The sequence below is a fragment of the Apostichopus japonicus genome, chromosome 19 (assembly GCF_037975245.1).
Source record: "Apostichopus japonicus isolate 1M-3 chromosome 19, ASM3797524v1, whole genome shotgun sequence".
Lineage (NCBI taxonomy): Eukaryota > Metazoa > Echinodermata > Holothuroidea > Aspidochirotida > Stichopodidae > Apostichopus > Apostichopus japonicus.
The window spans coordinates 4,881,238-4,898,707 of record NC_092579.1 but is presented as its reverse complement, the minus strand read 5'-3'; the positions used below and the strand labels follow the sequence as shown (position 1 = coordinate 4,898,707).

The window sequence follows — 17,470 nt, the reverse complement described above, 5'->3', positions numbered from 1 at the left end:
GGTTTTCATACTAGCTTGTACTGGCTTCCTAACCCTCTTTGGATTCACTAAACTAAAGTAACTTTTGAACTGAAAGCTTTCATATAAACTAAAGACAAGCAAGTTTATTTTTCTTTCATGAATGTGCTTTAAAATCCTGTCATATTTTTAGAAGTATCTTTTGTTTCATCAAGGTCTCATAACCATAAAGCGGACAATCCATAGCTTAAATTCCTTGATAGTTTAGTTTAGTAGAAAAAAAAGAGATCAGGAGGGACACTCAAGTCCCCATCAAGAACCCTGTAGAGAGAGAAAAAAACTGAAGACACAAACACTCAGACCCGATTACAATGCTTAAAGTACTTGTCAAAAGCATTCTTAAACCCATTGACACTACTTGCAAGTACAACTTTCTCAGGCAAACCGTTCCACTCATTCACAACCCTATTAGAAAAAAAGTTATGCCGAATACTAATCCTACTTTGTGACTTTTGGAGTTTAAGACAATGACCTCTGGTACAACTAGTATTAGCAAACATGAAAAAGTCGGTAAAGGATAAATTGTCAAAACCAGATACAATCTTGAAAACCTGAATCAAGTCCCCACGTAACCTCCTAAGCTCCAGTGTGGTGAGATTCAACAGTTGTAATCGCCTGTAACAAGGAACACTCTTTAAGGAACTAATCATCCTAGTAGTCGTCCTCTGGACCTTTAAAGTACTTCCTTATCCTTAGCAAAATAGGGCAAAATATGAGTCAAATTGCTCCACAATTTGGAAGAAACTATTTTAAGGTTTGCAGTTCTAAGTCAAACCCGATGAAATTTCTAAAAGTCACTTCTCAATGAAGATGTGAAACTTTTGCTGATTTGACTTTCCCATATGTAGAACCTCGTTGATATTTTAGGTGGAGGTCGAAGGTCAGCTAAGGTTTAGTTTAGTTTAGTTTAGAGTATTTAATATATATTTTTTTTCATCATCCTATGTCAGGTACCAATACATGAACATACATAACCCTGCTACCATCGCACTACCGGCAACCATAACAACGGCACCTCTTACACTGCTAGAAGAAGGTTCGGGAAATTTGTTATCTAATTCTTGTAGCAGACCGTCGAGTTTTATTTCAGGAGTTAAACGAGTGAGAACTTCGTCTGCTGCCCTCATTCCGGATTGTACTGCACCGCTTAAGTATCCATTCCACTGTGTCGCGCTCTCTGTCCCGGCCCAGTGGACTCTGCAGTGAAACAAAACAAAAAACTAAACATACCTATGGATCAGACTATTTGTTCATTTCATATTACCATTTCTTGTCTGGGGACGTCTGATCACAAGTCCTTCACTCATCAAATAAAACTTATAATTCCATTAAATTTATAGGTTCATTTGACCGGTAAGTGCGAAGAGAAAGGAGGTACTGTGTGTTTTTGTGAATACTTGAGTAAATTTGCAAGGTCCCAATCTAACATTATCATCAGGTATCATTCTATTGTATTGCAAACAGGGTTCGGCGGTACCCTTGTTTCTTTTTGCTCTATATAACTACGGTTTACGAGAAATATTTAACGGAAAGTGGTCAGTCTAACATGGAATCAACAATCGTCCCCAAAGTCGGACCCGTAATTGACCTCTGACCTATAAATAAGATGGTCGATAATGAAATGAGAAGGAATGTAATCATTGATATCAGACAGAACTTGGTAACACGCTGCAATATTTTTTTAATCAAAATTCAAGCGAATTAGGGAAGTGATGTATACAAATATACCTGTCATGTGGAGTGCGTATGCCATCAAAGAAGAACGAAAGAGCACTTGTTGTGGCTGTATTAACCGGACATCCTCCGTTAAATGGCTCAATCGTCCAATCCTATCAGTAAAAGAATAATAGGGGAGGGAGTAGTCCACGGGATGAATACAACATTACCCAATTATCTATATCCCTTCGCTCATATAGATATCCATAGGAAATGTTCTCCCTAATTATTTGTGAAGGACATAATGTGAATTAAATGCCAGATTTCTTTTGTTTCATTGAAATACATTTTTCCTTCATGTATCAAATTAAACTTTATGTATTACTGTGGTAGTATATAGATGAAACACAACTATCCTGGAAACCCCGCTAACAAAACTCATCTATATAGGAAATGCTTTGTGTTTGTGTCGTATGTATATACGAAAGAAAATACATCCTTTTGATCGATCATGGGTAAGCATTTTTCTTTCGAATGAAATGCTCATGCAATTACTAAGCCTATAACTGTGATAATAAGGTGGAACATGGGCAAACATATTTTTATTCATTAAGTTATATTATTAACATATCGAAGTTTCCGGCTCAATTTGACTACATGGCGAATACGCTTAACGAATGCGCAACATGTGGGAAGGGCTTGGGGAGGAGGAGGGGGTATGTGTGCAATGAAGAAAAGCTTTGGAAATATCCTCTTCCTCCTCCACTGAAGCTCCACACGTCCTCGCCGAAATAAACTTTACCTTTGGCTGTATGTGAGAATTTTGTATCGAACTTATGAACATAAAATTTAAGAATTTCGAGCAAATAAAAAACCTTTAGAAGTTACGAAATGTTATGAAAATTAGCTGACTACATGCAGCTGATACCTTATCAATAAAGTGGATAGGGTTGGCTGCTTCTTCACCAAGAAACTCTGTCAGATGCTTCAACACAGACGCTTTCCTCACTTCGAGCTGCAAAATAACATGATAGGGAAATTCTTCGAATGACTTAACTCTCTTTTCTTGATAAATTATAAAAATATGGAAACAAGCTGCGTAGTTGGGGCTCGGAGGATGAAACGATATACCGGTAACACTTTTGTGATCACTGCAAGAGGCGGACCCTCCGTCACCTCAGCTTAGAGGCACTTCGGTCCCATTCAGCCGAATGAAACCAAGATCAAACGTTTGGATTAAGTGCTTGCGTTTCGCAAATGGAAGTACATCATATAATTTTATTTTTAATTTAAAGTTTAAGGTTTACCTGTCTTGTTCAGGGCCAAGGCCTTCTCACACGACTTTACAACTTAACCCTGGTCATTGGTAACATGTCACACCTACACACCAAAGTGTGCACAATTCAATCAATCTCTCCTGGGGCACCACAGTGCACCACAACCACGTGTCCCCCGCGGGGACCATAGGATGCAGCCACAAACCGCCGCACACAACTATATTTACAAGTTACCTCGCAAGTCCCCATTTATACACCTCGAACCTGCAATATATATATGCTCGAACCTGCAATCCTTAGATCACAAGTCCACTGCCTTAAGTTCCCTTAACCACTTGACCACAACGCCCTCAATTTTGATCTTATGTTTTTCCTTTTGTTTTCGCAATGTACCACCGTGTTGTTCATGGATAAAATATGTCATTTAATGACTGAAAATGACAGCGATAGTTTGTTAAAACGGAAACGGCTTAAAAGCCGTAAAACTTTGAAAGCATTTTTTAAAAAGAACGGCTCTTAAACTAAGAGCTAGACCACGCCTATATGTGAGTTGAGTTATGAATATGCAACACTAATTAGCGATGATGTCACCGGTGTACTACACATGCAATCTACTCAAGGTTTAGGTTCCAAATTTGAGTTAAAATGTTAAAGTTGTAATACATAAGCCCTTGCGGGCTTCTCCCACGTGGTCGCTTTTGATCGTAAAACTAACTGCCTCATGGCCCGATACCTGTATAAGATATTGGTGCAGTTCTACTATATCGCGACCTTGCTAAATTAAGTTAAGCTATTCTGGGAATGTTCGCAGATTGAATATGAAGATGGTGATAAATATAGGTTCTATATATGTTAATATATCATAAACTGTAACTTCAGAAGCCTTCATGCCTAGATCCCGTTGCATGAGGAACGATATAACTCTGTACTTCAGTTCGTATAACACATAGATTATATTATGCATGCATGCTTACATCGACTAGTCTCCACTGCCAGGCGTTTGCATAGAATCCAACCAAAGCAGGGTTACCGTACCCAGTTACACTATCGTATATCAGTTGAATCGGACCAGAATCGCATCCGGGTATTACCGGGGCGCCGCCGTTACCTAGTATTTCACCAGAAAATCCATTTTCTCGCCAAAATGCCTGAACACAAATGAAACACAAAATACTTCATACAATGTGAAATATCATAAACCGCTTTAATACATTCATTTGATATTTTCATATACTTATGTGTAACTTCTTACAAACTGAAGATGTAAGCCAATATGCTAAGTAATTGTCTACATTTCTGTGACATTGTAGTTACTGTTTAGGAAAGTTACAGTTAAGGTCAATTTGTGCTTACCTTCTTGTAGGTAATGATGAACTTGAACAAGTGTCCAACAGGCGAACGATTGGCAAGAGACTGGCGAGTAAGAGGAATGGACGGCTTGTAGTCCATAGCAACTACAAATGGCAATTACATAAAAAAAATCTTTATCCACGGTTGCACATATTATGCTTAAAGGCATTGACGACTCGCCCCAAACAGCGTGCCGCCATCTTTAAAAAGTTAACTTTCCGTTGCTTGCAAGTGAAGTTTTTCTCTTGTCGCTACAAAATACAGACAGTAATGAAACGTGATACCTTGTTATCTTTAGCTGGACCTGTTATGTCCATCGCTGTATCGTTTTGTACACTATGCTGTGGGTATTGACCGCAGCTGTATGTACTGACTGATATGTACTGTCTAATTACCGACGGTAGCAAGCTGTGTGTGTATTTTCTGGGATCGATGGTGGTGTCTAAGACTTCTGTGACACCTCATTCGAAACTAGGTCAGATTACCGGCATTAGACGTTTCATTTTGCGCGAGTCTTCACACCCTTTAAAAGGTAATCAGTTTTGGTCGTAAATGTGCTAGAAAGTCAAATAATGGTTAAATAATGGTCAAATTTCCTTCATCATTTTAATGCCAATCTCACAGCTGACGATTCCTTGGCTAAAAAATTAATTTGTCTGATTAAACAGATATAAATGTCTGATTTGGAAAGAAAGGACCCATACTTTTGTAAGTGTTAGTAACATTTAGAAAGCTAAAGTTGTCTTTAATTAATTTTGGAACTCGATAAATTCATGACGCATACATATATATATTTAATATCATTTTCATCAACGAGTCAAAATCTGGCCGTTGCACCTCAAGCGGGAATTAAACACGTGCACATATCAGGACTGACATGCAGTGGTGGTTGTTGGGTGAGGGGAGGGGGCGTACGGGTGAGCGGTGGGAGTCGGTCAGGTTATCATACTATAAGAGATGGTTTTATGCCAAAATGACATCAACTCTCTTACCACTGAATTGCGTACTCCCTAAAATTTGCACAGTGGACGATAAATTAGTCATGAATTTTAAACATTTGCAAATGAGAGAATGAAGCAGGTCAGTAAATCTGTCGAACTTCTCAGAGGCATTGGATGAAATATTCAGCCAGTTCATGCGAGTAAGAAAACGGTTGTATACCAGCTAGATCTTTTATAGCAATGGCCAATATTGAGAGGTGTATTATATTGTGTGCCAATATGGTTTAAATTACAACCCAGCGTAAACGAACCCGCAGATATAAATAACGAATTCTGCATATTTCGTGTAACGATGACGTCAGGGGCGGATTCCGTACTTTTACAAGGAGAAGATATTGGCCTTTGGGATCGTCTTATAAGAGGAGTGGGTATGGGGGTCCTTTTCCCAGACAACAATAAAATAGTACACGTGAAATGATGCATTTTTGAGGCATTTTGAGGCTATAAATTTGATCTATAATTAGTTCTGCACAGAATGGTGGGCCAATAATTACGGTACTTTTAGTCTTTTGCGTGGGTTGTAAAAGGGTGTACACCACAATCTCCACATCTGGGTAGGGAACTGGATGCATGTATTATGAAAATGGTATAGATAAAAGACAAGAACTTTCATGCTACTTAACAATACAATCTAATGAAAGAAATGAAACAATCATATAGTTACCAGAGCAGTGCAGTGGTGACGCATTAATGACGTATTTGCATCGGTAATTTTGGCCCGTTTCTGATGTTACTAGAACTGAGGTTTCTTCTGTCTGATCAATACTCTTCACAGGTTCAGACAGTATGACATTCTCTTTACCGATCTTATCTGTTAAGAGTTCGGACACTTGTTGTAACCCTCCCTGAAAAAGACACAAACATTTACATATGGTATTTGATAAGCACGTTCGCGCGTGCGCTTTTGGAGCTACGGATATTTAAAGAAAAATATTGGCGTATTGCGCCATCTTGAATGTTATTCAAACAATCGCATATAGTAGACAATTTAGTTTGGCCGGTATGAAGGTTCGATAATGGGTACGTAGGCCCTGTTCGATGTATGCTAAGCGCCCCTCATAATTACTGGCGTGTTCAACTCCCGCCCCACCCCTCCCTTTCCGAAAAGCTAGAGTATGACTGATACCATATGTTCTTCATATATTTCCGTTAAAATGTTTAGCCTCTGTTAACTTTCATTTGTTCACTGTGATATGTTCGATGAGACTGCATTGGCGTCATAAGCCAGTAGCGAAATACATTTTCATCTTCAGGCATTTACTTTGCCGTATTTTTGTAAGCTATATATATATTTTCATATGCCCCGAATATCATTTTTCTGTATGCTGATAGTTTTTTTTTAATTACTTGTGTCCTACCTACGGAAGTAATATATGCCCCCGAACATCCCGTAAGATATGTTAATTAATGCTTTTTCGTGTGACCTTTGACCTTACCTTCACCTTCCATTCCTGCGCGCCTCCGTTGTCAGCTTCGAAGAGATTTTCAAAGCTTCCGGCCATACTAGAATAGTGAAGAAAATGTAAGGCTGAAATCTCCCTGGGTCGAATACCACTGATCATTGCTATGGCAATATCAAACGTGTCTCGAGTTGCTGAAAGAGAGAGGAGAGCATATTGCGTGATATGTCAGGTGTAAAGAAAGGAAAAAGGGAGAACGTTTTAATGTCTAAATTTAGGATGTAAAAACAGTGAGAGGAAATTGAAGGTCCCTTACCACCGTTTCTAGATATTTTGAATCATCAACCGGACTAACCACCGTGACCAACCTAAACCCGTCACCAAACAACCATAGCATGCGAAAGTGGAGAGAGCAAAGGAGCGTGGTGCGGGGGGGGGGGGGGGGAGGGGGAGGAGCCATAGCTTTTCCTCCATCGTTAATCGGAGAAAATGGTTCATTCGGGGTTTTCCTACAGTCAATCGTAGAATTAAGATTAGACCACTTCTCCGAGTGAAACGTCCCTTTTGAAACTCACACAGATCCAAATAAATGAACTCCCATGCGATATGACTTCGGCATCTGAGTCCTGTGTTCTTGAGGCCACGAAAGGAATCTTAGCAGGTCTCTTTGAGCTTCTGGCACCTTCACCTGATAAAACATGCATTCAATGTCACTGGAAAGGCTACAGGGTGCTCCCCTGAATCTCATTAAAACACCTTGTAGGCGGTTCATTAGGTTGGGTCCTGGGCAGCAGAACGTCGTTTAAAGGCATCGAAGACTCGCCTCAAACCGCGTGCCGCGCTCTGAAAAGTTAACTTTCCGTTGCTTGCAAGTGAAGTTTTCATCTTGTCGCTACAAAATGCAGACAGTAATGAAAAGTGATACCTTGTTATCAAGTGTATCTAGACCTGAGATGTCCATCGCTGCTATGTACACTGTGTTGTGGGTATACGCCGTAGCTGAATGTATTGACTGTACACTAGTGTCTAATTACCCACGGTAGCAAGCTGTGTGTGTATTTTCTGGGATCGATGGTGGTGTCTAAGACGTTTCTTTGTGCGAGAGTCTTCACACCCTTTTAAGCATGTACCGCCATGTACTACCTTCTTAAGGCCACACAGGGGGCCTCGGCTTAGTAGTTTGATCGGCTTAGTAGTTTCAAGGGCGTATCCAGGATTTTCTGATCCGGGGGGCGCCAATTACTATCTAAGCGGAGCGCCACCATCGGTTGGCGCGCAGCGTACAAGAAAATTTTTTGGTTTTGATACCCCCTAGATCACCGGAAATGGCACTTCTCAGTAATAATGACCAACCAGATGTACACTTTTGCCTGAGAACCAAGTATTTCCCAACAGTTTTTTTTTTTTATCGATAACCTTTTTTAAGATTGTCACCATTCACAAATCATGTTCGACCTTATCGCATGTCCTGTGGATCATTGCTTGTGTAGGTGATTCTACGTCGCGGCCCACAATACCTGTCAGCCCCACTTTTCAAGGTTTACCCATCTATATAAGACATTTCGTTGTTTACATTAGCATCCCGCGGTATACTGCGCAACTTTCACGGATTGTAAGGTACACGATGGCATACGATGTAATAACCGATGCTGGCTTATATGATATTGACATTAACATATTGAACGCGCGCGGAGCTTGCGAAAATTTTTGGTTATTTTTTTCGGGCAAGTCGTTACAGCCCCAAATCAAATTGGGCTCCTACGCCCATGAATTCACACATAGACAGTTTTGAGGCTGTTCATCTTGTAACACCATTTTCATGCTCATTGATATAATGTGATATCTGCTGTTTGCTTTACAAATTTGAGCAGGCGCGTAGCGAGGAGTTTGCCAAGTGAGGGGCGAAGCCTGTTGGCAAACTATCTAAGCGTAGCGCCACCATGGGTTGGCGCGAAGCGTACAAGAAAATTTTTGGCCGAAAATGCCTCCCAGATCGCTGGAAATGGCACTACCCAGGACCATTTGTTGGCGCGAAGCGTACAAGCAAATTTTGGCCGAAAATACCTCCCAAATCGCTGGAAATGACACTTCCCCGGCCTTGTAAGTTTCATCTAAGCATTTTTTATTTTGAAATTACTAACGATATCATAAAAAATATGCTCAAGGGGGGGGGGGGGGGGGGGTGGGGGCAGTCGCCCCTTCCCGAAATGCGTCATGTTCCCCGACGACACAGTCGAGTTCGAGACCAGCCACAGTTGGTTTCATAGCAGGTTTCATATACACACACACGCGTTATGATAGACCATAAATAGTATATATGTACATATACATTATTGAGAGAGGACAAAATGGAAACGTCAAAAATGGAGTTGACGATGTTAGGGGTAGGGTGAGGCGCACGCCCCTTCCGAAATCCTTGATCAGTCACTGGCTACCCTGTGTATATAATAGGGCTCAGCGCTGTAATGATGTCACTGTTTCTCCTTCTCTTCCAGGTGTCTTGGCGTTTTTCTTTTACTCCCTCCTTTTCTCCTTTTTCTCTCTTTCTTCTTTTTCTTTTTCCTCTCTTCCTCTCTTCCTCTCCTCTTCCTCTTTTTTCTTCTCTTTTTTTTCTCTCCTCTTCTTCTTACCCGGGGGCGCGCGCCCCCAACGCCCCCCCCCTGGATACGCGCCTGAGTTTGATAGCAATTTCACACTTCTAAGGGCTTGTAAGATCGTATAGGTCAACAATAACAGAATCACAACCAATTGACTTCGCTGAAAGCCACTTTCAAAATTGTCCTTGTAATGTCGTGTGCCTATCCACTTTTCCCAGAATCTCCTCTGGTATGGACATGCCGAGAAAATGGTTACGGATGGGGGACTAGGGCCCTGGGTCAAGTAAGAGACCCTGGAGTTATAGCAGGATATCCCAGGGCCCTAGTACCCCATCAGTAACCCTTTTCTCGGCATGCCTTCAGAATCCCTGAAATTGGCGCCTCCTTTTCCCAAGGATATTACAGGGTCAGGATAGTGTATTTAACCCCCTAACATATAGGCCACTGTGACGTAAGGGAAAGTGTGCATTATTGGGGGCCAGCGACGCACCGTCCCGGAGGAGGGGGGGGGGTGCGAAGGCCTTTGCAGTCTTATAAACTATAAACAGGGATCAGCTCATATCAATCGATGAGTCAGTAATTGTATATCATGTGTTAAGCTTTGAAGTGTTGAAAAACATAAATATTTTGGAAGCCTTAATAAAATGGTATTTAAATAGCATCCATCGCTAATTGTGTAAACCAGATAAAACTTATAATAACGCCAGATAACCTATAGAGTTTGTTTGGACTAGTAAGACACTGTAAAAGATTTGTTATCGTAAGACTCTAATGTGAGTTAATTTAGATAAGAAAAAAAAGCTCTTTGGTTTACTTTGACAGAAGGCAAAGTCGACTAAAAACAAGAGTTGATTAAACTTTGAAAATCCCCATATACACACTATATACCAGTCTGTATCACAGTTTGTGCCTATGGGTGTGTGGAGTGCTTTGCGACCGGGGATAGTAAGGGGTGTATAGTGGAAAAGTATTTGATTAATCCTTCCTCCCCTCCCCGCCTCAAGCAAATCTGAAATATAATCGGTCGAGAAGATCTTGCAAGGAAAAGTTGCTATTCGCCACAAAAGCAATGTACTTTACAATAAGTAGACGCTTATACTTAACAAGGTTGTAAACTATTTATGTGTGCGAGCCTGGAGGGTGTGTTAACCACCCCCACCCCGCACCCTCAACCCATTCATACGTCCCTTTACAGATCAGGTATATATGTTACCGAACTTAGTTCACCAAACTGATATGTTGTGCATAGTATTGACAAGTTACATCTCGAAAGACCAATTTATGCTATTATGACAGGTTGGGTCAATGTCAGGTCAAATTTAGACTGGTCAACACTGAGAGATACGAGTCCCTCTTCTGCAGGTTCTGAAGTAAGCTGTAAATACTGCTTGCTCTAAAACCAGATACACGAAAATCTAGCATGCTTCGTGCTAGGGCATTCCTTCATTGTTACCTGCAATGTTGTCTTTTACACCGCGATTTGAGTAGTCATTCCGGTGTCTACCGTACACCGCGATGTTAGTAGTGATTTCGGTATCTACCGTTTGCTTTTCTCCCGACAAGGGAGATGGGTTGGGCAACTTGAAGGGTTCTATGTCATGAGCCCGTTACAGCTCAATTTAAGAAGAGAAGAAGAGGTGAGAGTATACATTGCAGGAGGACTCACGCCCCACAACATCCCGCCCCCACCACCCCACCCCTACCAGCACATGAAGCTTGTAAATCATACCATACCGTGTGTGTACGATACTTGATCCCGTAGGGCCTCTAGTGTCATATTATCCCATTCATTAGCTCGTTTTGATAATCTTGGATCGTCACGTGGTACTTGCTTCACCATATTCTCAATCTGCAGTTTAAAATGACATACAAAATTTAACCTTTTTTTGTTGTTGTCTGAAATACTATACCATATAGTTGATAAATGAAATGGACGATGTCATATCTGGGTAAAAGGCAATATGTTTTGAGACGTTTTCGCCGCATGATGTATGACGTCAGGACATTGCTGTTATTAGCATGCGATTGTAAATGTTACTCTCGCTGTATATCACACAATGAAGGTGAGAAAATGTGTGATTACCGCAACCAAGAGGTAGTACCAATTAAGTGCCTACATGGTCCCAAGTCCAGGGGTTCCTCCATGAACACATGTAAGCAAAACATATCGATTTTCTTTCTTCTTAATGTGCCCGGTAATGCTTAATTGGGGTTGCGGTGGGGGGGGGGGGAAAGGGGATATGGTGCCTTCGTGCTCCTGACTGTGTTAATCCGGCATTGCGTGGCACTGTACATTAACATTTTACACATATAGGCATATGCTAGTTATTCATTGCGTAACTCAAGAGATTAAAATTTCAACTAAACCGTAACTCTTCATACTGTACGTACCAGTGCAACCGTAGACGATCGACCGAGCATATACCGTCTTCTTAGCAATCAATCAAAGCAAACTAGTGTCGAAGAAATTTGCTCGGAGCTCACTATCTACAAATGATCTCGTTTCAGGGTTGTTAAGAGGAGAAGTAGCGAGAAAGCTAATAAATGCTGTTCTTCCACATGTTGTATGATAACGTACGTCAACTACACCCTTCTGTAGGTCTATAGTTTCTAATATAAATATTTTTCGATATGTTTCGATATAAATATCATTTTGTTTTCACTTTTAAAAATCAGTTTACTATATCAAAACTAATTTTTTTTTGGATCAGCAAAACTATAGGACCAATTGATCGAGCGGTCCATTTGTTGATTCCATTACGTCATACAGCGTGCCCGCTCCACGTATGCATGCACTGAGCAGGGGGAACTGAGGCCTGCCCACGGAACGGTATCGGTCCGATAAATGATGTCTCCATCGGAAATTCCATATTTATATGACTATAGCATATACCCTTTGCCATTTGAATGGTTCAGCATGACACTAGTCAATAGGCCTATACCTATACAATAGAAGTGTTAGCTCAGTGGTTAAACGCCGGTACCTTCCAATCGTAAGGTCCCGAGTTCGAGTCACTCGAAGATTAATGTATGTCGTCCAGTTACAGAGTTGTTGACAATTCATAATCATAAACGTTAAATATGAATTTAAGAGACTGACTTCGGTCAGCTTGCGGCGTTGATAAGCCAATGAGGCTTCTTCGCGAGTTCCTGCTTGCAGGAGGATCTAAAATACATACATACATACATACCTTATAACAAGGGCGGCGGAAGCACTTTTAATCTGGGGGGGCACCGACATCAAAGGGCACTTTGCAGAAATTTGATTGGACTGATGCAGCCTTATATTTAGTACCCTTTATAACTCTTATTGTATTATCTTATTTGCGTATACACATCACTCCATCAACGCCCCCCCCCCCCCCCCACCTCAAGGAAAATATGCATACTAGCACTGCAATATCCAATGTGCAAATTGGGAAACAAGGAACAAGTTTTCTTTTGAGACAAAATGAGGTGAAATCATGCTAGTTGCTAATGTAGGAATCTTCCGAATTAGAGTTTATTTCTTGTTAATATCTTCACAATTTTTTTTCCTTTCGACATTGAGTTTGACCCACAGAAATTCATTAAAAAGTCAGCGGCGTAGCCAGGATTTGCAAAGTTGTATGCACGACTATCTGAGCGGAGCGCCACCATCGGTTGGCGCGGAGCGTGCAAGAAAATTTTTGGTTTTACAAACCCCTCAGATGGCCGGAAACGGCCCTTCCCGAGTGTTCATTCTGGTTCCCTGGCCTCTTGCTAATTTGAGACACCTCAATTTTTATGTAGAAAAAGGGCACATTTTTAACCTGAGGAAAAGTGCCCCCCCCCCGGTTCCACCGCCCTTGCCTTATAAGTTAACTTAGGAAATGGTCAACCTATAGATAACAACCAGTGACCGGCTCGAGGAGGAGAAAATGGCGCTGGAAAAGGCGACGAGGGGAACTATACTAAGTTGCCCTACATAAATGCAAGTTCTATGTTTAGTGGGACGAGGGGGGGGGGGCGGACTTTTGCGATATACAAATATCATTCAATACCCTTCACGGTGTCGTATCCTTCAACATCATCAGTTATGGTGAGGATGCTATTTATAAAGGGTGTTGGAAATGAATGAATGTCCCAGTTGTACTTGATGCTGGGGGTTAAACTCGTTCCGCTTCACCTGCATGTATAAGCACTATACCCCGTGTTTGCCGATCTCCCGTGGTCCTTGCGTGCGACAACAAGGAGATGGATTATTGTGAATTTTCTGGTGACTTAAAACAAATTCTTACCTTGTCAAGAGCTCTACCAAGATCAAGTAAGGACAATAATGGAAGGGGTGGTAGGTTCGAATTGTGAGATTTGATCCGATGACCCCCTATCTGCATCAGTTTCTTCCCATCCAACCATTGTTTGTAAGTTTCTATACCCAGCTCTTCCAATAACCAGAGAATATGATGTTGATGCCTGGAAGGGAGAGGAATAGGATATATGTAATAAAGACCTTTATAAGGTTTGCGATGTCGGAAAAACAACAACACTTATCGCAGTCCTTTCACCCGTCCTAACCACCCTACACCCCATTCCCCTCAGTCCGACCATGACATGGGTTTACATTTTGCGCTTACTAACACAAAACCATGTTATGTTTTGACGATACTATTTGTCGAAATTTGCAAAACATCATTCCACTCAGAAAGGTTAGTAGACTATACCTATACTAATGAGAAAAAGAGCAAAAAGACAAAAGGAAAGACAAAAAACTTATAAATGGTACTTGACAAGTTTAATATCAACTTTAATATCCATGGTAAGGGCTTCTCTGCAATGTTATAAAACTTTGTGATGTGTTTAAAGTTGCATCATGGGTGCAGGCTACTAGAAAGTGGCCCATTGCTTGGTTTACAAAAATACGCAAACATGTTTACCTGCAAACCCATTGGCCGCCGAGGTCCCATTTATCTGTACCGTTAGCCGCCGTCAAATCCACAGTATATGTACGCCCTCCCACACGATCTGCAAAGGAATTAAACTTATACGTGTGGATCCATAAGAGGAATATTCACTTCGACTTGAATCTACGTGCGTATACGTTGTAAGGCTAAGTTACAGTGGCGTAACCAGCGGGAGGTGGGAACTGCGGCTGGATCCCCCAGTCAAATTTCTTGCCCCCTCACTTGTCTCACCCCCCAACTATCATTGGTGGCCAACAAAATTGTTGAACGAAAATTACAAAATACATTGAAAATCTAAGTTAAACCAGTTCGCGGTTGACTTTAATTCGTAATTTGACGGGAATTCTCAAAATACTATCAGCTAATTGCGTCTGTTCCTATCCGCTCCCTTCGCCACACACGCTACCCGACGGGATAACCTGCTCTAGTGGCTTGTTATATCATGTGTATGTTTATAACTTTATACCATCGTTATATCGACCGTCCGAAGTCTATCCGTATATTGTAACTTGGAAGCTGCAGCATGATTTATTATGTAATTTCAACATCGCTCGTGTAAACTCACACATACTGATCGGTCATTAGAATAGGACTTACCAAAATATTGTTCCAACGACTTTACATATTTTAGCCGATTAATGTAATAGAACCGATGTACTATGGCGCTGGACAGACAGTTTTGTAGTGGCTGAATGAATGAATGAAGCCTCAGCCCAAAACTGTCAAATTGTAGGCGATGCATGCAGGGGGCAGAAATCGAAGAAAAAAAGGGTTTTTGGCCTTTATTCACTCGATTTGGCCGGTAAATGCTCGACCGCTTGTGTTACAGAAAAACTGGCAACCCTGCTGTAGGCCGTGAAGTTCAAACTGGTATCACACTGTGACACCTTCGTATTGTTTGTTTTATATTACTGGCTACTGCCACAGTGCCACGGATTTGACCACGCCACCATAGAATTAGCTTTTTTTGGTGTGATTTGTTACCTATTTGAATATTTTCTACCCAACGAATCAATATTAGACTATTCATATATGTAATATTTTGAACCCTCTAATATAATTTTACATGGCTAGAAACTCGGCAGATTAGATAAACTTTGAAAGTTCTGAAGCCTCTAAAAACCACCATACCGCCCTGGACGCCACGCAGATAATACAAAGCGTTCGGGTTGGCCGCGGGCGAAACCTCCCCCACTCGAACTCCTTGCATCCCATATAGCCCCCCCCCCCCCCCGTGAAAAAGTCTGGTTACGTCACTATTAAGTTATATATGAAATTTCCCAATCACCAGCACCCAGCTACCATTACTAGTTTACTACGTACAACTTCAATTATCCCTCCCTCCTACCCCCGCCCATATACTCACCCCTCCACCCCCCCCCCTTCCACCAACATATCGCAATCATAATTCAGTTAAGCCATAAATACATTGATTTGACCGAAAACTTAGTAGCCAAAATCCCAACGAATATAAAAAGAAGACAATTTTTTACACACTAAAAATTGACACCCCGGCCCACCACCTCCCCAACAACACACCCTTGTGCAACTCAGACAGCCTCTCAATGTCTCTTTGTTTTGTTCTCAAAAATGGTTGTTTGTCTGCACATTATCGGTAGCCTGGCGTGTATGGCAAGCCATGTGGGACAAACACTGCATAATATATCCGCGTATTAATTGGAATTTATACGCGTATTAATTGGAATATATACGCGTATATATTATTAGCCAATCATATGGCTTAAATATATCCGCGTATTAATTCGAATATATACACGTATTAATTCGAATATATACACGTATTAATTCGAATATATACACGTATTAATTCGAATATATACACGTATTAAATAAAATACATATGGGGATTAAATCCAATATATGCACGGATTAATTAGAATATACACGAAAAAACATTTCCGCTCTTGCTGTGTACATATACCAACGATAAATGTTTTGGCGGGCTCGCGAGATCGCTTCAAAAAGCGAAACTTTACACATGTTGGCTACAACACATATTCGAATTAATACGCGTATATATTCGAATTAATACGCGGATATATTATGCAGTGTTTGTCCCACATGGCTTGCCATAGGCGTGCGTGATAAGCTTACAGGTGCAAAACATATCGCCTATGTGTGTACATACCTTTAGCTTCCAACACTAGGACTGAACATTTTGGAAATAATTTCTTTATACGATATGCCGCCGTAAGTCCTGCGATACCAGCTCCTATTATTACCACATCTGATTCCCGTTCGGTCATGGTCGTCTGCTGGAATCCACTGGACAAAGAAAGATTGCTCAAAATCTGTACAGGGGCTCGGTGGTTATGAATATGCCAAGTTACGTACACTGTGTAAACAACATAAACGCACTATATATCTCTTGTGATTGTGTCTCGAAATCTGTTATCTGGCTGTGTTTTAAAGAAGTATTGACATTATGATATTGTCCCGACTAACTGATGTACACAGTACCAACAGCCTGACGTGACTTATTCAAAACGAGTCACTCTCATAGAAATTGAACTCTGTTCAGAAGAATGTTGACACAGTGTATCGCATGTTTTAGCAGTGAAGCCTTGCAAAATGTGAGGGCGCTTTGCGTTGTACGGCAAAAAGTCAGATCATTTGTACGTCTCCATACATACATTGTGCATTCGACTTTGAAAATGAATATGATTTTACCCACTTTTTGTTCGAAAGAGTAGTTGTATTTTTCGCAACTGAGACATATGGCAACCAGAGTGGTAAATACTATACTCCTGATTCAAGAACCAAGTTTTTGAAAACTATTTATTTCGCCTCTAATGACTCGAGCAAGTGGGAGTGTTTTATACAACTTTTAAAGTCTGTAAAATGTCATTGCCGGTATATGAGAGGCACGTGGCAAACATTTTTCTTGCTTGTATTATTTTAGTGCTCCACTCAGATAGTGTCATTGTTGTCCCTAGAAAATGCCGTGAAAAAGCAACCCTCGAGTCCCCCACCCCCCACCCACCCCTTCGTACACACTTTCTTTTGGGTAAACCGTATTGGAATATGTACGTGTGAGATTGTTCAATCCCTATTAGCCCAGCTGAAAGATTTCAGCTGATTTATAGCGATCTAGCGAGTTTGCCGAAATTCTGTCACTTTTTGCCACCGTGTTTGATTGACTGCCATTTCGTCATGTTTCATTTGATTCGGTGGAAATTTCGTGAGTGGATTGTGTGAGTTACTTTTGCATACAATCGAGTCATTTGA

General features: G+C 41.0%; 1 protein-coding gene across 1 annotated transcript; it reads right to left on the bottom strand.

The window, feature by feature from the left end:
* Nucleotides 1–234: 234 nt before the first annotated feature.
* LOC139959739 (amine oxidase [flavin-containing] A-like) lies at nt 235–17,034 on the bottom strand. Its single transcript, XM_071957563.1, has 11 exons — nt 16,371–17,034; nt 14,195–14,282; nt 13,559–13,733; nt 11,034–11,148; nt 6,739–6,896; nt 5,967–6,147; nt 4,305–4,405; nt 3,926–4,099; nt 2,603–2,689; nt 1,747–1,847; nt 235–1,215 (listed from the first exon to the last, which is right to left on the bottom strand). Exons 1-11 carry the CDS (start codon nt 16,486–16,488, stop codon nt 960–962), a joined length of 1,554 nt encoding a protein of 517 aa, XP_071813664.1. The 5' UTR covers nt 16,489–17,034; the 3' UTR covers nt 235–959.
* Between the last annotated feature and the right edge of the window lie 436 nt (nt 17,035–17,470).